The sequence below is a fragment of the Schistocerca cancellata genome, chromosome 7, assembly GCF_023864275.1.
Source record: "Schistocerca cancellata isolate TAMUIC-IGC-003103 chromosome 7, iqSchCanc2.1, whole genome shotgun sequence".
In the NCBI taxonomy this organism is placed as follows: domain Eukaryota; kingdom Metazoa; phylum Arthropoda; class Insecta; order Orthoptera; family Acrididae; genus Schistocerca; species Schistocerca cancellata.
In genome coordinates this window covers 246,507,383-246,530,974 of record NC_064632.1, presented here as the reverse complement: position 1 = coordinate 246,530,974, position 23,592 = coordinate 246,507,383, and the positions used below count along the sequence as shown (strand labels likewise).

The 23,592-nt window shown below is 41.4% G+C and overlaps 1 protein-coding gene across 1 annotated transcript in view; it reads right to left on the bottom strand.

Annotated features, from left to right (window-relative positions):
* LOC126091923 (cholinesterase 1-like) overlaps window positions 1–23,592 on the bottom strand; it is a 379,556-nt gene that overhangs the window by 65,706 nt on the left and 290,258 nt on the right. The window contains exon 5 of the mRNA XM_049907243.1: window positions 5,238–5,423. Within this exon, the coding sequence (XP_049763200.1) occupies window positions 5,238–5,423 (186 nt within the window). The remainder of the gene's footprint in view (window positions 1–5,237; window positions 5,424–23,592) is intronic.

The window sequence follows — 23,592 nt, the reverse complement described above, 5'->3', positions numbered from 1 at the left end:
CATTAAATGAAATATTTGTTATAAAAGTAATTTGGATCATAAAAATGTTCGTAAAGTATTCGGAATAGATATGTAAAATTGCATATAATGTCCAGTAGTCACCAGAAACGCTAATGCTATCTGGAATGATTAAAATACCTGAATTTTGCCTGCGGACTTTCATATACGGGTGATAAGAACAGTGAATTAATTACGGAAGTTGCGTTCCTGCAGACACACATGTCAGTACAGGGATTAAACTGGAGACAGTTAAAGCTTGACAGTTGTGTCGTGAGATCGTAACTAGAAACTGAGTATATTTTTTTTAATTACAGTCTAAAAACATGGCTTATCTCCGAATGGAAGGAGAACATTGATCAGATTAAACGGTATGATTGAGTACGTATTAACAATTACGGTTGCTGGGACAGAGATCTTAGTAGGCGCACCATTTCCACGACGTTTTCATAAAAAAAACTAGACACGACGTGAAAACCTTTCGTTTCTACTATCGACTGTATAATAAGTAAATCGAAAGGTAGTCTTGTACGTCGATTTATGCGTTTATCGACAGACCTCTACACTTTTGAGCCCAGCCTCCCTAATTTGTGCAATATACATAGAATAAAAACAAACTACCATACGAAACTGAAGAAAAATTCGTGGAGTGGAGCGTCGTATGAAAGTGTGACATAAGCGTTTGAAAATCAGACTGTGGTGCTACTTGTGGATCATATAAATTAAATGAAGAGATGCAATGTAAAGTGAGGCAATATTAGAAATACTGGCCGGAGAAAGAAGTATGCAGAAAATCTGTATCGGAGGAAGAGAGAAGTTGATGATTTACATGCTAAGGCGGCCATGAAAAGTGAACTTCCAGTCACCACATCAACGAAGGACGTAGAAAATCGCTCAACAGGGGAAAGGTGTGTGATAGGATACCCGTACGTACCTATATAGATTATGGGAAAGTCTTTGCTCTAAATCTAGCAGAATTTTATCGCAGGTCGCTAGTGCGACGATGCACCCTAAACAACTGGAAAATGCGTAGGTCATTCCCATTTTCACGAAGGTATCTTGAACACATGTGCATAAATAAGGCCTGCACATTAAGCACAGCTGACTGAGGTGCCACTACTAGTTTATTATATACTTTTCCGAAAGGAATGATTGAATTATAGTAACCTAATCATGACAAATAGATTCGAATAAAATTTCAACTTTCACGAAATTTGACGGCAGTCGTACTTGCGGATTACTGTGCAAAACTATTCCGAGAGGCAGTCGTACAATTCAGAGCACTACTTGGCTTTCATTCGAATAGTTCCTCCGACCAACTGTTGGCTCTCGACACGTCTGTAGAGTTCACCTTAACGACTGACTGCCGCGCTGACGCTCCTTCAAAAACCGCTAACCGTAAAACTCATTGTCGAGTCCAGAGGTGATTAACGCATAGAGGTTTTATTTGTTCCTATGAAGTTCAAGAGGTAGTAACGGTGACTCACAAGGTGAACAGGTAGGTGAACAGTTAGGCACCTTTTCCTAGATGAACTTAAGGCATTTGACTCTGCACCACATTGTCGAATAATGAACAATATAAGTTCATACGGAGTATCCCAAGCTAGTATGTTGTTGCATCGAGGAATAGTTAAGTTAATAGGACACAAAACGTTATGCTGGACGACAAATGCGCAATAATAATGACTCAGGACAATAATAATTAATGTTATCGATCGAGAATAGACGAAAGTAGTACCTTTCAACTACAAAGTAATCATTATTGTGGATATCCGCAAATATATCTGTAGACAGCTGCATCGACACAGCTTTTCATCGACCAAGTATGAAGAGCGTTCATTTAGTATTGCAACACTTTTTCTGCTCGGCCAATTTCGGTTGAAGATATGTAGAAGTTATTGTGCGACAGTGTGGAATATTCCGGCTTCAGGTCCTATAGTTTCATGAAGTTCCTTTACGTAGCGGCGCCATATGTAGCCTTCACAATTGCATTTGTAAGAGAGGTGCTTTCAAAGCAGAGAGCTGACATTGAACTTCTTTTGGCGGAAAATGCACATATTTTTAGGCGCTTGCATAATGTACGTGGAGACGTGGCAGTGAAAAAAAGCACGACTAGTCGTTGGCTGAGGCTTCCGCCATCATCATAACAAGGTCGGACAAACCTGTCCCATCTCCCGTGTGCCGGACGGTCGCCCACAGCTGTGACTCCTGGAATGGTGGAACGTGCGGACACTCTCATTCGATGCGATCGACGGATGACAATCAAACATCCCGCTGCTCAACTGGACGTCTCTATTGGTACTGCTGACACACCCGTCCACACCTCAAAGGTGATGATGATGTTTGGTTTGTGTGGCGCTCAACTGCGCGATCATCGGCGACCGTACAATGTCCCAATTTTTGCACAGTCCATTTTTTCACAATCCAATCTAGCCACTGTCACGAATAATGATGATGATGATGAAATGATGAGGACAACACAAACACCCAGTCCCCGGGCAGAGGAAATCCCCAACCCGGCCGAGAATCGAACCCGGACCCTGTGATCCAGAGGCAGCAACGCTAACCACTAGACCACGAGCTGCAGACCTACTCGAAGCTGTGTACCCTCTGGGTTCCTCGCCGTGTTACAGAATACCCTAAAGAGCAGCGAACGGCCATCCGTGTGGACTGCTTGCACGTTACGAGGCTCATCGTAATAATTTTTTCGTTGAACTTCGTAAAAGGCGGTGAAACATGGCTTCAGCAGATCGACCTGGAAAGAAAACGGCAATACGCTGAAAGTGCCACACCACCTCTTCTCCGAAGATAAGTCGCATCCTCAGCCGATACAGTCATCGCGACTGTCTTCTGGAACTCTGAAGGAGTTATTCCGTTTGATGTCCTCCCTCGTGGTGGAACTCTGATGTGTATTGTGCTATGGTAAAGGCCATTTAATTTTTAGTTCTGGGCCCCGGCTTCTCTACGGAGCATTTTATAGACCTTTCTCCACGTCCCTGTTTTTAGCTGCCTTGTATTCCATCGTCCGCCCCCGGTAGCCGAGTGGAAGCCGGCACGGTAGCTCAGCGTGTTCGATCAGAGGGTTTGCTGCCCTCTGTAATAAAAAAACCTGAGTTAATGGATCAAGGACGAACTGAAACGGGTGTCTTGTGACGTCCGCCCTGAGCAGATACAACGAACGAAAACGAACTAAATGAGATTTTAAAAAAAGTGGTCAACACGACGGAATGTCAATCCTAAGGGCCTGGGTTCGATTCTTGGCTGGGTCGGAGATTTTCTTCACTCAGGGACTGAGTGTTGTGTTGTACTGATTACCATCATTCCATCCGCATCGATGCGCAAGTCGCCGAAGTGGCGTCAAATCGTAATACTTGCACCCGGCGAACGGTCCACCCGACGGGAGGCCCTTGTCACACGACATTTACATTTTATCCTCCGTCGACTGGGATTGACGTGTAGTCGTTTTTAACTCCTCTCCATGTCTTCGTGTTCCACAGTTTTGACAGCGTATGACCCAAGTTCTTTTTGCGCCCTAAACCAAAAGAAACAAACAAACCCTCAGGAAACAGCCATTAAAACGCAAACGAAATTCTCCTTCTCAAGGCCTCACGCAATTTAGAGCACCCAAGAGGAGATCACAGAGCTTCACTGGACTGTTCTTGCTCATCCACCCTACAGCTCTTTCAACTTCCATCTGTTTGGCCCCATGAAGGACGCACTCTGCAGGAAACAGTACGTGGATGATGGGGAGGGTGTTGATGTATCCAGACTTTGGTTCCGACGTCGACCAGTAGAGTGGTACCATGCGGTCGTACAGGCCCTCCCATTAAGGTGGCGTTAGGCAGTCTACATCTACATCTACATTTATACTCCGCAAGCAACCCAACGGTGTGTGGCAGAGGGCACTTTACGTGCCACTGTCATTACCTCCCTTTTCTGTTCCAGTCGCGTATGGTTCGCGGGAAGAACGAGTGCCGGAAAGCCTCCGTGCGCTCTCGAATCTCTCTAATTTTACATTCGTGAACTCCTCGGGAGGTATAAGTAGGGGGAAGCAATATATTCTATACCTCATCCAGAAACGCACCCTCTCGAAACCTGGACAGCAAGCTACACTGCGATGCAGAGCGCCTCTCTTGCAGTCTGCCACTTGAGTTTGCTAAACATCTCCGTAATGCTATCACGCTTACCAAATAACGCTGTGACGAAACGCGCCGTTCTTCTCTGGATCTTCTGTATCTCCTCCGTCAACCCGATCTGGTACGGATCCCACACTGATGAGCAATACTCAAGTATAGGTCGAACGAGTGTTTTGTAAGCCACCTCCTTTTTTGATGGACTACATTTTCTAAGGACTCTCCCAATGAATCTCAACCTGGTACCCACCTTACCAACAATTAGTTTTATGTGATCATTCCACTTCAAATCGTTCCGTACACAGACTCCCAGATATTTTACAGAAGTAACTGCTACCAGTATTTGTTCCTCTATCATATAATCATACAATAAAGGATCCTTCTTTCTATGTATTCGCAATACATTACATTTGTCTATGCTAAGGTTCAGTTGCCACTCCCTGCACCAGCTGCCTATCCGCTGCAGATCTTCCTGCATTTAGCTGCAATTTTATAATGCTGCAACTTCTCTGTATACTACAGCATCATCCGCGAAAAGCCGCATGGAACTTCCGACACTATCTGCTAGATTACTTATATATGTATTGTGAAAAGCAATGGTCGTATAACATTCCCCTGGGGCACGCTGTGTTCTGTTTGCTAAAAACTCTTCAATTCAGCCACACAGCTGGTCTGATATTCCGTAGGTTCTTACTTTATTTATCAAGCTACAGTGCGGAACTGTATTGAAGGCATTCCGGAAGTCAAGGCATCTACCTGGGAGCCTGTATCTAATATTTTCTGGGTCTCGTGAACAAATAAATCGAGTTGTTTCCGGAATCCATGCTAATTCCTACAGAGTAGGTTCAGGGTTTCCAGAAATGACATGATACGCGAGTAAAAAACATGTTCTACAACACTCGCAAGTTCTGTTGTAAAATGGGGTTTTGTAGCCAAAAGAGAGGGGAATAATATGGTGTACTGGAATCCAGAATAAAACCAACCTGCTTTCAGAAAAAAAATGTGTTCCACTACTTATTGAACGCCCCTTGTAGTTATAGTCTGCTTCGAAGCAGGCCTCTAGCCGTGGTATACGTTAGGACGGAACAGGTGGAGAGGGAGACTCACGCGAGGCGATGGGGCTGTAGGCGAGCAGTTCGACGGCGGCCGCCCCCGCGCTGCCCCCGGAGATGGTGACGCGGCCGGGGTCGCCGCCGAAGCTGGCGATGTTCTGCTGCACCCAGCTGAGCGCCGTCGTCATGTCCAGCAGGCCCATGTTGCCCGGCGCGTCGTCCGTGCCCACGTACAGGAAGCCTGCGCCAACCACACTCACTCACTTACTTGCTGACGGCATTCCACACTAAATTTGTGTCAATGTTTGAAAGTTGCTTTCCTAAAAAAATTATCCAAAAGATCCATCAGACAAACAAGTAAGTTGTGGATAAATAAGGTTCTCTGCCTCGTGATGACTGGGTGTTGTGTGATGTCCTTAGGTTAGTTAGGTTTAAGTAGTTCTAAGTTCTAGGAGACTGATGACCATAGATGTTAAGTCTCATAGTGCTCAGAGCCATTTTTGATAAATAAAGGAATTAAAATATCATGTAAGAGAAGGACGAAAATTTTCTGTAAGGATCTGAGTAAGTCAAGATCTGACATTACTTGCATACTACAAAGAATAGCCGGCCGGAGTGGCCGAGAGGTTCTAGGTGCTACAGTCTGGAACCGCGCGACCACTACGGTCGCAGGTTCGAATCCTGCCTCGGGCATGGATGTGTGTGTTGTCCTTAGGTTAGTTAGGTTTAAGTAGTTCTAAGTCCTATGGGACTGATGACCTCAGTTGTTAAGTTCCATAGTGCTTACAGCCATCTGAACCATGTTTGAACTACAAAGAATACCGCAGTATTTTAAGGAAAGTCATTAAAATGTCCAGAAGTATGCTTTTCCTGATAGAAATAAATAATGCACCTAATAAGATTAAAACTATTGGGTCGTCTCATAAGTTCGTTAGTTTTGCTCTCGCGTTCCACCTACGTTGTTGTTGTGGTCCTCAGTCCAGGGACTGGTTTGATGCAGCTCTCCATGCTGCTCTATTCAGTGCAAGCTTCTTCATCTCCGAATAACTACTGCAACCTACATCCTTCTGAATCTGCTCGGCGTTTTCACCTCTTGGTCTCCCTCTATGATTTTTACCCTAAACGCTTCACTCCAGAACTAAATTGGTGATCTCTTGACGCCTCAGAACGTGTCCAACCAACCGATCCCTTCTTCTAGTCTAGTTGTGCCACAAATTCCTCTTCTCCTCAATTCTATTCAGGAGCTCCTCATTAGTTACGTGTTCTGCCCATCTAATCTTCAGCATTCTTCTGTAGCATGTGAGTTAACGAGCATTTCGTTCTCATTTAAGTATATGGCCGAAAGAGTCAGCCTACAGGAATTCTGAAACGAACCCTGTCGTCCAGGACCGCGTGCCAAAAAGGGCGCAGACTCAACACGAGATGGGGAAACTCACAGCCGTCTGTTGTCTATTGAGGCCTAAGCGCTGTAGTGCGCGAGTGAGACAGACGAGAACCTACGTCATCGGGAAACCCAGTAGAAGCCTTTTGAGGCCGAGGAGACGTAGCAGTTTTAAATATGGCGGACCTATGATCGGCTATAAAGGGAAACATTTATGGAAACGACTTAATTCTGTAGTAATGCAGGGAATCAAGCCACTGTAATTTTAATCTGCCATCCTCCATAAATTTTCATGGAGATCCCAATAAAACTTGAATATTGATTATATCTATAATAGTTTAGGATTTACTGTTAAAGTGTAATTAACAACTTTTGCAACAAAGACCTGAATGCTAAAGTCTTAACGCTTTGGTCGATCTTAACGATCGATATTTCATATAGAAGAGCATCATTAAAATGACAAACGTTGTAAATATCAACTCTGGGACTTTATTTGTTTAAAAGATATAGTAAATTTAAATTTTCAGTTAAGCATCAGATCATCATTTCCTCCACACAAAAAAAATTGAACGATGACAGCATGACACCTTATTGAATTATGTTCTTTATTTATTTATCAGAAAGCACATTGGTGCAAGGCTACTGGACGTGGCATTCAAAGCTAAGAAGCAAATTGTATTGGTTTTATGTAAAAGAATTTAACGTTTATTATATAATGGATATTATTGTTACTTTATTTAGAACGTAAAAGTGGTCAAGCTTTGAGTATTTAAATATATTAAAATGTAAAATAATGTAGAATAAACTGTAGCCAATCAGATGAACGGCTTCAGGGAAGGGAACTGCACTAGTCAGTTGAGCGACGATGTTCGGCGCGTGGGAAACGTGGTCGGAGACGGGCAGAGGACAGTGCTGGACTAGACACCAATGAGTACAGTTCAGCTGGAGATACCAAAGGGTACAGTTCGGATTGAGACGCGAAAGCGGACAGTCAGTCTTTAGGCAGCTAGGAAGTGAAACGACTTAGAAAATTTCGCGTTGTGTGGTATCGCGGGACTTAGTCTCTGAGCGGTGAGCAGCCACGCGCCTGGTGTGAACTTCTCGTGTAAATATCGAGGTGGAGTATCGGACTTGTGTTTCGCGATGAGATTGTGATTGATCGAACTGTGTCACATGGATATGCCCTGGAGTGTAACAGTAACTCTAAATACGACCACTTTCGCTATTAGTTTGCTTTCTGAATAAACTTTATTCTAACAAAATCGCAACTGTGTGGCCTACATCATTTATGGGTCGTTCATTCAGTTCCCGATATTATTATTACTGTTACTATATGTTATATTAAATTCGTATTTCGCAAACTTGCCATCAGCCAGACAATTTAACCAAAGGGTCAAAAGTGTCTAATTTAGGGCGTGTAATGCGACACGTGCGGTTCACCCCCTAGACGAGTTTGAGCCAAGACATTTCGACGAAGAGGAACCGCATGTGAGCTCGAACATCTTTGAGGTGTTACCTCGCAAGCACCACATTTCGAAACCTTCTATTTTCTTATTGTCTAAACTAGTTATCGTCCATTTTTCACTTCCATACATGGCTATACTCCATACAAATACTTTCAGAAAAGACTTCCTGACACTTAAATCTATACTCGCTGTTAACAAACTTCTCCTCTTTTCAAAAACGCTTTCCTTGCCACAGCCAGTCTATATTTTATATCCTCTCTACTTCCACCATCATCAGCTATTTTGCTCCCCACATAGCAAAACTCATTTACGACTTCAAGTGTCTTATTTCCTAGTCTAATACCCTCAGCATTACCTGATTTAATTCGACTACATTCCATTATCCTCGTTTTGCTTTTGTTGATGTTCATCTCGTATCCTCCTTTCAAGACACTGTCCATTCCGTTCAGCTGCTCTTCCAGGTCCTTTGCTGTCTCTTACAGAACTACAATGTCGTCGCATACCTCGAAATTTTTATTTCTTCTCTTCGGATTTTGTTCCTACTCCAAATTTTTCTTTTGCTTTCTTTACTGCTTGCTCAATATGAAGATGGAATAATATCTGGGATGTTCCACCTATAGCGCCTGCATACCCTCCACCCGCCGTGCCGGCCGTGGTAACACAGTTGCCTAACCGCACGTACGACGCAGAGGTCGACAACGTGATGCGCCATTGGATACGTCAGTGTGTGCTTGTGCTTCGCGTTGGATGGAAAAGCGTGGACGTTTGTTTACAAGCTGTGGAATGCGAGAAGCAACATTTCCGTCATCTCGTGCTGTTTTTACTATAGTAAGAGGAAACCCGCCTACATTGTCGACAGAATATTTGTGCTCTATATGGCGACGATGCAGTAATGGCTCGAGCATGTAAAAAATGGTTTAGTCGATTCCGAGCTGAGAATTTCGCCCTAACAGACTAACCTCGACCTGGACGGCCAACGGTTACACACGTAGAACACCTTAATGACACGATGGTCAACAATCCACGAATGACGACGCGGGTGTTGGCATTGGATCTCAGTGTCGCTTGTGCTAACTGTAGCCAGGTAATTGAAGAAGCTGGGTTACGTAAATATTTGCGCTGTATGGGTTCCTCATGAACTGAGTGAAGCGACTTTGACTCAGCGCGTGACCATCTGTGACTCACTATTGAGACTCAACGAGGATGCTCCTTTTCTGGAACGACTGGTAACTGGAGATGAGAACTGGATCGTGTACAAAAACGCCTGGAATGAGTAAATCGTGCCACAAGACAGGAAAGGCACCAGTGTCCGTTCCTAAACCAGGGCTGCATCCGAGAAAGATTCTGTTACGGATCTGGTGGGGTTTCAAAGTCGTTCTGTATCACGAACTTCTTCCAAAGACTATCATTTCCGAGAAATACTGTTCGCAATTAGATCGTCTCAAGGCAGCCATTGTTGAGAAACGACTGGATTTGGGACAGAATGTCATCTTCCACCACGACAGCCACAGACCACATACCTGTATAGTGACCCATTAAAAGCTGTGTTCTTTTGAGTGGGATATGTTACCCAATCGCCGTATTCGCCAGACACTGCCCTTCCGATTTTCATCTATTCACTTTTCTGCAGAATTTCCTGAATGACAAACACTTCACCTCCTTGTGGAGGACTGCAGACTGAACACTGAAAACTTCATCAACCTGAAAACTCCCAAATTTTGGAAGAATGGCATTTATAAGCTTCCAGAGAAGTGGCAATATATTGTCGACAATAATGGTGTATATTATAGGAAATAAATAATTTATTTGCAAAACCGATCTGCCTTATTTAGTTGATTGTGCATGGCCTTCTGTGTGAAGTGTGTAAGTAGACAGTCTGGCAACGACTCTGTCGTAGATGTGCTGTGGGGAGGTGTGTTTCCAGGCGTTCTGTGTGACTGCGCTGCAACGAAAAGCAAACGAATTTATGAGGCAACCCAATATATGTGACATTGTCAAACCGTAGACAGAACAGCCTGTCAGTGTAGAAGATCCCATAACAATTATTAACTGGTAATTTTGAGACTGATAATTCACAATTTACAGATACTTTTAGAAAATCGCTTTTTAAACGTAGCAGCAAATATAGGATTAAATGGTTCAGTCGAAGAAACAAGAACATATATTAAAACTTGAAGCCATTAACAGTAGCACAAACATTCTTCACTGAAATTAACTTATTTATAAAATTCTAAAAAACAAAAGCTCTTCTGGAGTTAATGATATTTGAAACAGAATTCTGAAAAGTTATTACAACTTAATAACTAATGTCCTTACTGGTATACGTAATGCACGTTTGGCACAGGGAATTTTTCCAGATAGTTTAAAATATGCAGTTATTAAACCACTTTATAAGAAAGATGACAAGAAAGACTTAAACAATTATCGTAGACATCTTTTTCAAAATATTTGAGAAAGTAATGTCATCAAGAATAGTCGCACAATTAAGTAGAGACAGTTTACTTAGCCTATCACAGTCTGGACTCCAGAAAGTTTGCTCGACTGATAATGCATTTGGTCATAAAATAGTACAAGCCTTGTAAGTAGGCTGTTTACGTTTTCTTATATTGGTAACGCCACCGCCACCTAGCACTCTGTATGAAAATCACTGGATGTGCTGTGTGCAATCTGTGGCTGGGTGGCATTGTTGGAATTTGCTATTGTAGTGTTGGGCAGTTGGCTGTTAACAGTGCGTAGCGTTGCGCAGTTGGAGGTGAGCCGCCAGCAGTAGTGGATGTGGGGAGTGAGATGGCGGAGTTTTGAGAGCGGATTATCTGGACAGAGACAGTAAATATGTAATATTGGATATCATGGACTGATATATATATATATATATATAATGACTTTTGAACACTATTAAGGTAAATACATTGTTTGTTCTCTATCAAAATCTTTCATTTGCTAACTGTGCCTATCAGTAGTTAGTGCCTTCAGTAGTTTCAATCTTTTATTTAGCTGGCAGTAGTGGCACGCGCTGTATTGCAGTAGTTCGAGTAACGAAGATTTTTGTGAGGTAAGTGATTTGTGAAAGGTATAGGTTAATATTAGTCAGGGCCATTCTTTTGTAGGGATTATTGAAAGTCAGATTGCGTTGCGCTAAAAATATTGAGTGTCACTTTAGTGAATGTCTGAGTACGTTCAGTTTTGCTCAGCTGTTTGAAAATCAAATAATGTAAGAAGTTTATCAGTGTAGTCATTCATAAATTTTTCTAAAGGGACATTTCAGCCTTAAATAATAATATACCGCCTGTCGGTATTTTTTGTGGTCTCTTCAAGGTCTTCCACTGTGTAGATCATGATACTCTCTTTAAAAAACTTAAGTCTTATGGAATTGGTGGCTTTACAGACAGCTGGTTTGAACAGAATGTAAAAAGAATGTACCGAATAATTCAGACAATGTGGAAATGTAGGAAATTTTAGTGACTGTTGTAACATCACAAAGAGAGTTCCACAGGGTTTTAATTTTGGGTTCAGCCCTATTTCTTATATATGTGAACGACCTTCCATTTAACATTTAATGAGCAACATTGGTACTTCTTGCAGATGATACTAGTGCTATAATTACTCCCATTACAGAGAGAGCAACAGAACAGTTAGTAAATGATATTTTCCAAAGAATTGTAAAGTTTTTCTCTGAAAATATACTCTCCCTATATTTTGATAGAAAACACGGTACATTCAGTTCTGTACAGTAAATAGAGTCATACCAACAATTGATGAAACACATGAGCAGGAGTCAGTATATTCAATAGAATGCTCCAAATTTTTGCGTGTACATAGCGATGAAAACTTGTTCTGGAAGAAGCATATCACCGAGCTTCTCAAACAATTAAGTTAGATACTTTTGCTCTTCGTATAATAGCTAATCTTGGAAACAAATATGTCAGCCTCCTGACATATTTTGCTTATTGTCACTCAATAATGTCATACAGTATAATCACTTGGAAAGAAAGTACTGATTGCACAAAAGCGAGCAGTAAGAATAATATGCGGTGTTCACCTACGGATGTCATGAAGGTACCTCTTCCAGGAGCTACGCATTGTAACTGCGTCGTCACAATACATAATTTCGCTAGTGCAGTTCATCATGATTCGGGAACAGGAAAGTACATAACTGCAACACTAGAGGGAAAAATGATCCCATTGTTAAGGCTGTCGGTGGCTCAGAGAGGAGTTCAATATGCAGCAGCAAAAAATTCTAATTATTTACGCAATAACATAAAATGTCTAACAGGTAGTCTTAAATCTAATTTAAAATCACTTCTCCTGGACAACTCCTTCTATTCCATTGACGAATTTTTAGTTAAGAAAAAAAAGCTTCTTTTAAGTGTAGTTGCATGAGCAGGAACAAAATGATAACGTGTTTATTAGTATTAACACTAATCACGTACACTTATCCTGTAAACTGACGCGTTTCACATCTTTTCGGTAAAAAAAATCGTTCGAATGATATATGGAACATGTAATTAACCAACTAAATGCTCTGTTATCAACGAATTGAAATACACAGGCTATGGCAAAAATATGGAAACGCCAACAACACAACACATTACCATATCTAATACGGTGTACAAAAACCGTTGTCATTGAAAACAGCTTCCAGTCGTCTGGAAATGGATAAATATAGGTCCAGTATGGTTTTCAAGGGAATCTTATACGATTCTTCCTGCAAAATAGGGTGACACGTTGAGGTAACGATGATGAAGATGGATAGCGATAGCGCTCTCTTTTCTCCCAAGTAGACCGCAAAGGCTCAGTAATAGCGTAATCCGGTGACTATGATGGCCAGGCGAGGTACGACAATTCATCCTCGAGGTCACAAAACCAGCACTGGGCGATGCGAGCTATGTGAAGAGGGGCCTGGTCGACTTGGAACACAGCATCTTCATTGGGGTGGCTCTGATCAGCCGAAATGGTCACACAATCCTTGGTAGTGATGTGACTTGGCAGAGTATCCATGGGGCCCTTCGAATATCACGAAATAGCTGTCCATATCCTCAGTGAACGCCCGCCATGTTTCACTCTAGGCAGTAAACACTCTAGATTGTAGGCTTGGGATGGCGTACGCCAGACGTAAACTCGGCCAGAAATTGGAAACCGTGTGAAACAAGACTTAATCGACCAAATGACTTTCTCCACTTGCTCTACCGTCCAGGAGTTACGGCTCTGATAACACGTTTTCCTTTTAAGAGAATTTGCAGCACTGATGTGTGGTTCTGGAATTCCAGCACGCTCTGCAGTTGCCACCTTATAGAGCTTCCTGCATGTTATGAATTAGATAGTATACAATCTTTTAGTTCTTCTACTTCAGAAGAAAGGTGGCAGACAATGGGCAAATATGTCTACCAATCTCCTCTCCGCAATGTACAAATTGTTGTTGTGATCGTGGTTGTGGGCTTCAGCCCGGAGACTTGTTTCATGCAGCCCTCCGTGCTAAGTCTGTCGTGTGCAAGCCTCATCACTATTACAAACAACATCCAATTGGGCCTGCCTACTTGAGCGCCATCTACAGTTTTTACGCAACACTTTCCACCATCAACAAACTGACTTTTCCTTGATTCTTCAAGTTGTGTTCTGTCAACAGATCCCTTCCTTTAGTCTGTTTGTAACGTTTCCTTTTCCCCTCAGTTCAATTATGCACCTCTTCATTAGTTATTCTATCTATCCAACTAAGCTTCAGCATTCATCAGTAGCGCCATATTTGAAAAACTTCTCTTTTCTTCTTGTCTAGACTGTTTATATGCCCCGTTTCACTTCGGTGCAAGGCTGCACTCCACAAAAATTACTTAAGAATGGATCTCTTACAACAAAATGTATGTTAAATGTTAAAATAATTCCGTTTTTCTGAAGACTCTTTCTTCCTACGCACTGTCTGCATCTCCCCCGTCCTCCCCCGCCCCCGCTTTCCCCTGGTTCGGCGATCGTCACTTACTTCACAGCGCGTGTAGTAATGTTCAACTACTGTTTCTAGTGTCTCAGTTCCAAACCTTATTCCTTCAGCGTCGTCTGATATATTCGATCACATTCCCCAGTTTTTCTTTTTTTTTATATTCATATTACAATCTCTTGTCAGTACTCTATCCACTTCGTTTATCACCTCTTCGAAGTCCTTCGCAGTCTCTCTAAAATAACTATGTCCCCAGCGAACTTCCACTTTTAATTTCTTCTCCTTGGATTTTAATTCCCTCCCAAAATTTCTCCTTGCTATCCTTCACCGTAAGGGCAGTGTTCAGATTGAATAACATTGGAGTTCGTTTATAACAGTGTCTCCCAGCATCCTCAACTACTGGTTCCCATTCATTTCAGTCGATTAATATAAATAAAGTCTAGTTGCTGTATAAGTTCTAGAAAAACGTTTCGCTCTTTGTTTTTTATTCCTGCAGGATTTGAAACGCTATATTCCAGTCAACAAAGTCAAAATCTTTCTCTAAATCCACAAACGCTGTGAACGAACTTTTGTCTTTCTTCGACCTGGCTTCTAAGACATGTCATAGCATCAGTGTTGCCTAACGCGTTCCACCATTTATTCCCAAGGATGGATTTCATAGGTCTTTTCATTCTTCTGTAAATAATTTTTGTTAAAATGTTGCAGCCGTCACTTGTTAAACTTCTCTTTACTCCGAAGCAATTATCAAAAAAGTGTTGGTGGAAGAAAGCAATGGGATCATTATATATGAAAAGCTAATTAACAATATTACGTACGCAGATGACACTGTTGTCATAGAAAATGATCTACCTGTACTCCAACAGAGGACAGATAATTTAATCTCGTGCAGTGAAGAGTTTAGCATGTTTGTCAACACTTCCAAGTCCAAGGTTGTAGTCTTCTCTAAGAGAACAATGCATGGAACCTTATCAATAATAGGAAATAAGATTGAACAAGTATCCTCAATGGTACTGTGATGGATGAGCAGTCTGACCGCAAGAAACAGATCAGATCTAGAATAGAACAGGTCAGGAGACAATTTATTAGCATTAAGAAACTTTTCATAAGATCTGCTCTTAGTCTGCAACTGAGAAAGCGTGTTCTCCATTTTTCTCTATGGATGCGAAAGCCGGATCCTTGACCTAGAGAAAAGGACTGATGCTTTTGAAATGTATCTCTATCGTTGTCTCTTACGCCTACCTTGGGTGCTGAAAACGAAGAAGTCCTTCATTGGCTGGAAAATCAAACAAGAACTATTATCTTTGTAAAATAAAGGAAAACTCAATATCTAGGACACATTATAAGAGGCGAAAGATATCAGTTCTTATAACTCATCATTGAAGGGAAAATAAAGGGGAGAAGGTCTGCTGAAGACGAAGGAACTCGTGGCTGGATGACTTTCTGAGATGGTACAATTGCATGCCAGAAGATGGCTTCCATGGAAGGAAGGAGTCATTATTATTGCGCATTTGTCGTCCAGCATAACGTTTTGTGTCCTATTAACTTAACTATTCCTCGATGCAACAACATACTAGCTTGGGTACTCCGTATGAACTTATATTGTTCAGTATTCGACAATGTGGTGCAGAGTCAAATGCCTTAAGTTCATCTAGGAAAAGGCGCCTAACTGTTCACCTACCTGTTCACCTTGTGAGTCACCGTTACTACCTCTTGAACTTCATAGGAACAAATAAAACCTCTATGCGTTAATCACCTATGGACTCGACAATTAGTTTTACGGTTAGCGGTTTTTGAAGGAGCGTCAGCGCGGCAGTCAGTTGTTAAAGTGAACTCTACAGACGTGTCGAGAGCCAACAGTTGGTCGGAGGAAGTATTCGAATGAAAGCCAAGTAGTGCTCTGAATTGTACGACTGCCTCTCGGAATAGTTTTGCACAGTAATCCGCAAGTACGACTGCCGTCAAATTTCGTGAAAGTTGAAGTTTTATTCGAATCTATTTGTCATGATTAGGTTACTATAATTCAACCATTCCTTTCGGAAAAGTATATAATAAACTAGTAGTGGCACCTCAGTCAGCTGTGCTTAATGTGCAGGCCTTTTTTATGCACATGTGTTCAAGATACCTTCGTGAAAATGGGAATGACCAACGCATTTTCCAGTTGTTTAGGGTGCATCGTCGCACTAGCGACCTGCGATAAAATTCTGCTAGATTTAGAGCAAAGACTTTCCCATAATCTATATAGGTACGTACGGGTATCCTATCACACACCTTTCCCCTGTTGAGCGATTTTCTACGTCCTTCGTTGATGTGGTGACTGGAAGTTTACTTTTCATGGCCGCCTTAGTATGTAAATCATCAACTTCTCTCTTCCTCCGATACAGATTTTCTGCGTACTTCTTTCTCCGGCCAGTATTTCTAATATTGCCTCACTTTACATTGCATCTCTTCATTTAATTTATATGATCCACAAGTAGCACCACAGTCTGATTTTCAAACGCTTATGTCACACTTTCATACGACGCTCCACTCCACGAATTTTTCTTCAGTTTCGTCTGGTAGTTTGTTTTTATTCTATGTATATTGCACAAATTAGGGAGGCTGGGCTCAGAAGTGGAAGGAAGATTGGTTTTAACTTCCCATCGACATCGAGATCACTAGAGACAGAGTACGAGCTCGGATTGTGTCAAACATGGGGAAGCAAATTGGCCGTGCTCTCTCACAGAAACCATCCCGGCATTTGCCTATAGCGATTTTGGGAAATCACGGAAAACCTAATTCTTTATGACCGGACGCGGGTTTGAACCGTCGTCCTACAAGAACACGAGTCCACTGTGCTAACCACTGCGCCACCTATTTCTGTACGCATCTGAAGAAGAAGAACTTATTAAACTGATACTTCGGCATTATTCCCACCTGTCAGCACCTTCATTCATTAGATGTGGAATTATTATATTCATCATGAAGTCCAACGGTATTTCGCCGGTCTCATTTATCTTGCAGACCACTTGGAAAAGTTTTGGAATATCAACAATTCTGGGAGAGTATCGCTTAATGCAGGAGCCTCATATCGACTGCCAATACCCTGTCAAATTCTTTTCGCATTATCATATCTCACCTTCATGTAGTTTAATTTCTCTTCCCTTTCTAAATAATGTCTTCAAATCCGTTTTCCTTGTATTATTTTCTTACATATTCCTTTCACCTCTAAGTTTTCCCTTCTGTGCTTAGTACTTGCTTCTCATTTGTGCTCTTGATATTCACACGTCCACTTCTGTTTTCTTCAAAGGTCCCTCTAATTTCCCGACAGGCGGTATCTCTCTCTCCAACAGTCATGCGTGCTTCTACTGCTTTTGGTTCATCTTCTAGTCATTTCTGCCTAGCCTTTTTCACTATCTGTTAATATTTTTCTCCTTTGTCTGCTTCATTTGTTATACTTTTAATGTTTTCTCTTTTAGTCAGTTACAACCAATGTCGATGATAATTAATTGAAACCCTCAGCTGCTGATAGCTGTTGTTGATATACCTCAATGGGGACAGCTGAAAATGTGTGCCCCGACCGGGACTCGAATCCGAGATCTCCTGTTTACATGGCAGACGCTCTATCCATCTGAGCCACCGAGAACACACATGAATAGCGCCACTGCAGGGGCTTATCCCTTGCACGCTTCCCGTGAGACACACATTCACTACTGTCCACAATATACATAGGTAATGTACCTAATAGGTATTTGCCAATACATTCATTACTCGCGCACACTAAGGTTACGATTCCCGTAAGTGTTCGGGCAACCTGTGCGCATGTGGGTCTCACGGGAAGCGTGCAAGGGATAAGTCCCTGCAGTTGCGCTATTCATCTGTGTCCTCGGTGGCTCAGATGGTTAGAGCGTTTGCCATGTAAGGAGGAGATCCCGGATTCGAGTCCAGGTCGGGGCACACATTTTCAGCTGTCCCCATCGAGGTATATCAACAACAGCTGTCGGCAGCTGAGGGTTTCAGTTAATTATCATTTATCGTAGAAAAGCTGCACGGTCATCAATGGTATCTGTTCTTTCTAGAACAGTTACTATCTTCATATACAACCAATGTCAGCTGCGTTATCCCCGTGTTGAATTGGGCGTTGCTTTAATGAATGGCGCTGGCGTTAACTTTGTGCTAGGCCGTTTGGCGGCTGTGGTTATTTGCTAAAATTGCTGGCAATTTGCATCGGATCCACTTCATACTTATAAGCATTGAGCTTTCGTTCTAGAATGTGATTTTGGCTGGAATAATTGCACAGCAGAAAATTAGAGAGCACCAGGATAGCAGGTTCAATAAATTGACAGAAAAAAGCCATACAGATGGCAAATAACACAGTTGCATTATTGAATAAACGACGAGATTTGCACAGAAGGAAAACACTGACAAATAACAGAACTATTCACTGCACTAAACAGGTTGAAATATTGGAAAGAGAAAGAAGACATAGCAAGAATGAGGACTTTTGTGGAGAACTGAACTCCCAACATAGGTTCTTTGCATGGCTTGATTGCTAGTTCTAGACGGGGAAGTGACGGTATTTGGTGCTGCGGCAGCTGCAGCAGCTGCGAATTACGAACATCGGGATGCGTTTGGTGAAATTACTATTCTGTAACACATGGCTTAATGCGCGGAGGCATACTTGACATCGTCAGCTCGCTAACACTTGCTAACCATTCCTGTATGTTAAAACATGCAAAGATTGATTGCCTATGCTAATGCTTTTGTTCTAACGGTCCATCTTCTTTGCCGTATAACACGCCTCCACCAAGACGAAGCATAGCCATAATGTGAGCTTGAGGCGAGGCGTGCTCGCAGTTTTATTAGCTCACATTCCAAAAAACAGGAGACTACCTAGCTCTGCAACTCTCTATCGACGATGGTGCCAGCGCCTATAGCTTCCCAGTGGTCCGCGGGGACCGTTGGATGGTGTAAGGGCCGCTTGCCTGGCAGACCTGCAACCCCTCTCACACCTGTGATGTGCAAGTGGCCTGACTTGGAAGAGGTTACATCAGTTGACGACAGAACTTCAATCAAGTACGGTGACTAAGCCAGCAGGCAGCAGTGCGAGCTTCGCTAGTGGTCGCCGGCACTGTGGACCCTTTTGCTTATGAGGGCCCCGAGGTCACAAATAGTTGCTCTAGTTGATGGTGTTAGGACAGCAACAACCACAAATTTACTTCAGTTCCTTTATTCAAAGGGTACCGTTAGCGGTTTCGAGTCGTGATTCTTCCTCAGACGGTTTACATGCTTTCTTTGTGACACGTGGTGTGTTTTTTACATATTAATTGTCCTAAAATATAAATAATACATAATTATAAACACGCCACACACAGATAGTTGCGTTACAGATTTTCGTTGCATGTGACTTACGTGAAGCGTCGGCTTCGACTGTTTGTTTTCATAAAATTCGTCCAACAGACCGACGTTTCACGTAAGTCACATGCAACGAAAATCTGTAACGCAACCATCTGTGTGTGTGTTACGTGTTTATAATTATGTATTATTTATATTTTAGAACAATTAATATGTAAAAAACACAGCACATGTCATAAAGAAAGCATGTAAACCGTCTGAGGATGAATCACAACGATTCTAAACCGGTAACGGTACCCTTTGAATAAACGAACTAAAGTACATTTGTTGCTGGTTGCTGTCCTAACACCATCAACATTTGTCTTCAAACAACAGCCACGGTCTCCATCCTGTCATCATATGACAGAATTGCATAGTTGCTCTAGTATCTCTACGTGGACTGGATATTTAAGGCCGTGCGTTGCCAAGGTCCTTCGCAATCAGTACCAGGGGACGGCTTCTGAATCAGGAATGACCAGGGTATGGGCATCAGCTGTCAACCTTATCTTCATACAACATTCTTCTACAAAGTGTACCATAGGCCTTGTTCTATTCCAAGTGAATAGCGAAGTTTGACTATTTTATCATTACAGCCTTTAGCGTAAGTTCTGTCTGGTGTAAATTCCATGCTAATCACGAACTTCCACAAACTACTGTAGTCATCAAATTTTCTCCGACAGAGGGGTATTTTGATTTAGGTACTTTTCAGTACAAATGTTCTGTAACGTCTGCTTGGTCTCTGTTCTCATTGCGCCTCAACCGGCACGAGACACATATGGTGGCACTCACAGTGTGTAATGAAGGCGACCTTCTAACGAAAGAGCCACGTTCAAACCGCACTATGGTTCCTTCTCGTTAGCCACCATCTTGTCGATATTAATTAGGAATAAACAACTAATGCTGTCATGGTGTAACTTTGGGCAGAGCGCTTCCTGTACCCGGAGAAGTCTTAATAATTATATCACAAATTAAATTAATAACTATCTTTCTTTAATTATTGCTGATTGTACGATACGACGATTTACGGGATGCTCTCGATATTTGAGGTGCTACACAAGGAGTTATTGGGCTTTGTATTTTTCCTACTTGATCCTCTGCTTAGCTCAAAATTTCGTCTCTCAAAGTTACCCATTCGTTTCTGTTCCCTTTCCGCTGTTTCAATCAATATTTGTCTAATACTTTCAACATCACGTAGTTATTTCAGTTTATCCAGGTCTTATCTCCTTAATTTTCTACCTTCGTGTCATTCCTTCAGTTTTAATGTGCAGTTCTTAGCCAAAGAATTATGGTCAGAGTCTTCATCTGCTCCTGGAAGTGATTTGCAATTGAAAATTTGGTTTCTAAACGTCTTACCACTAAGTAAGGTATCTAAAACTTCAGTGTATCCACGTCTCTTCCACGTTTACAACTTTCTTCCGTGGTTAAATTGTGCTGTTACTGTAAATGACCTATTCTGTTCAAAATGAACAGTGATGTACACAATTACAATAACAGAAGATAAAATTCCATACATTGCTCCACATTAAGGTTGTATTTAGCACAAGAAGGGGTGCACAAAGCTTCAACCAAAATTTTTGACTACCTACACTATGATATAAAATTTCTAACAGATAGTAAAATTTATTTTGAAAACAAACTGAAAAAGTTTCTTCTGGATAACTTCTTCTGTTCCGTAGAAGAGTTTCTATTTTTGTAATGTGCCAAGGTGGTGCATAGGAATTAGTAACTCAAATCTGTATTAACCCTGCTGTTCTGTTCGGGTCTATATGACCCGAAACGAATATGAACGTTATTTTACATTATGTAAATACCAATATATATTTATGAAACTTTGTGACTTTGTCTGAAAATGGATGAGCAGCATGTGTTTTAAAAGGTTTTAAAAAAGTTTAAGAAGTTTGGGCTTCAACTGTAATAGTTGCATATGTAATGTTCGGGTCATAATGACCCGACACAAATATGTTTAGTGTAACTCGTATTTATTTCTAAAATCTGGAAATGGCGAAAATTATTTTTGTTGTGTTGTGTGGGAATAGTGACTGCATCATTCCAACTTACTCTCAACAATCACCTAAAGCTCCATGCGTTCACAACAATGGGCTTGTTTGTTGCTTTCCCCAGGAAATAATAATTGGCAGTTCTCAATAATTGGAATGCTTTGTTTCTGCCCAGTTTGACTTGTGACACCATGGCGATGAGACCATTGAATGATCGTGAGTTGGAAGAAATAGTAAATGCCTCACCAGATGAAGGATCACTTTCTGAGTTTGAAGATCACATCAGCAATGCATCTGAAAGCGAGTGTTCCGATGACAGTTACGACAGTCCACAGCCCATACAAAATAGTGTAGAGACTTTTCTTTCTAAAAATGGGAATATAGAATGGCAGTTGCATCCACCAGCACAACATGGTCGCCTACCAGCTTCGAACATCATCAAGAGTACCCCAGGAGTTACCAGGTATGCAGTCAGCAGAATATCTGATGTAAAATGTTCATTTGAAGCAGTATTTCACACAGCGCTTCAAAATGAAATAATAGAGATGACAAATATTGAAGGGCAGCGAGTTTATGGTGAACAGTGGACAGATATTGATGGTTCTGTTTTCCATGCATACTTAGGACTCTTACTCCTAGCGGGTGTATATCGATCTCATGGGGAGTCTACAAAAAGTTTGTGGGATAAAGATACTGGGCGAAACATATTTCGAGCAACCATGTCTCATGAAACATTCTGTAAGATATCACGTGTCCTGCGATTTGACAAGAAATCTACTAGAGAGGAAAGACGACGTACTGACAAACTTGCCGCAATTCGTAGTATTTGGGAGAAGTGGGTAGAGGTCCTTCCTCAACTGTATAATCCAGGAGAAAATGTTACTGTTGACGAGCAGTTAGTAGCATTTAGAGGTCGCTGTCCATTCAAGCAGTATATCCCAAGTAAACCGGCAAAATATGGGATCAAAATATGGACCATGTGTGACAGCAAAACTTCATACGTACTGAAAGCCCAAATTTATACAGGAAAGGTGAGTGGAGCGGCACCAGAAAGAAATCAGGGAATGAGGGTGGTATCTGATCTCACTTCTGAGTTACGTGGTCAGAATATCACGTGTGACAACTTTTTTACGTCGTACAATTTGGGGCAGCTGCTTCTGAAAAGGAAATTGACTATGTTGGGAACTATACGGAAAAATAAGCCGGAGCTTCCACACAAAATGACCAACAAGGAGGTACACAGCTCTTCATTTTACTTCACAAATGACACTACTGTGGTTAATTATATTCCTAAGAGACACAAGAATGTTGTACTTATGAGCACTCTCCACCATGATGCGGAAATCAGTGACAGGGCTGATAAGAAGCCAAAAATGATTTTGGACTATAATTCAACCAAAGGTGCTGTAGACACGCTTGATCAGTTATTAGGTACATATACATGCAAACGAAAAAGTAATAGGTGGCCAATGATAGTTTTCTACAATATTCTTGATGTTTCTGCTTATAATGCATACGTTTTGTGGATTTCGGTTGACCCTAATTGGAATGCAAGCAAATTGACTAGAAGGAGAATATTCTTGGAGGAACTTGGAAAGTCACTGATAAAAGAACATATTGCATCAAGAACGCATTTCCCAAGAACAGAAGATTCTTTGAGAATGGTCACAAGCATCCAAAACCCGAATGATGTGGGTGGTGTGTCAGAATCGGTAACAACAAGAAAATCTACAAAACGTGCACGCTGTAAGTTCTGTCCATCAAGTAATGACAATAAAACAAACATGGTGTGTGGAAAATGTAGTAAACATATTTGCAAGAAACATGTAACCTACTTGTGTCCACAGTGCAAGCAGTAAGAAAAGAACTGTAGTATTTTATAAGATGATTGTATTGAAAATTCTGTTGTTTCAAATTTATGTGAATACTTGTGCCTAAACTACAATCAGTAAGAAGAGAGGATTCTAAAGTTGTAGTGCTTTCTATGTTGGAATGTAATAAAAAAACTGTAGTGTGTTCTGTACTGTAGTGTGCTCTAAGATGAATATCTGTAATGACAACTGTCTGTTGTTAGAAAATGTCAATACTTACGTCTAAACTGTCAACAATAAGAATAGAAGTATGGAAAAACTGTAGTGCTTTCTAAGTTGAATGCCTGTAATGGAAACTGTCTGTTGTTTCAAATTTATGTGCATATTTAAATGAAAAATATCCCTCAATAAAGTTGTATGCATTGTTATTATTATTATTATTACCATTATTATTATTAT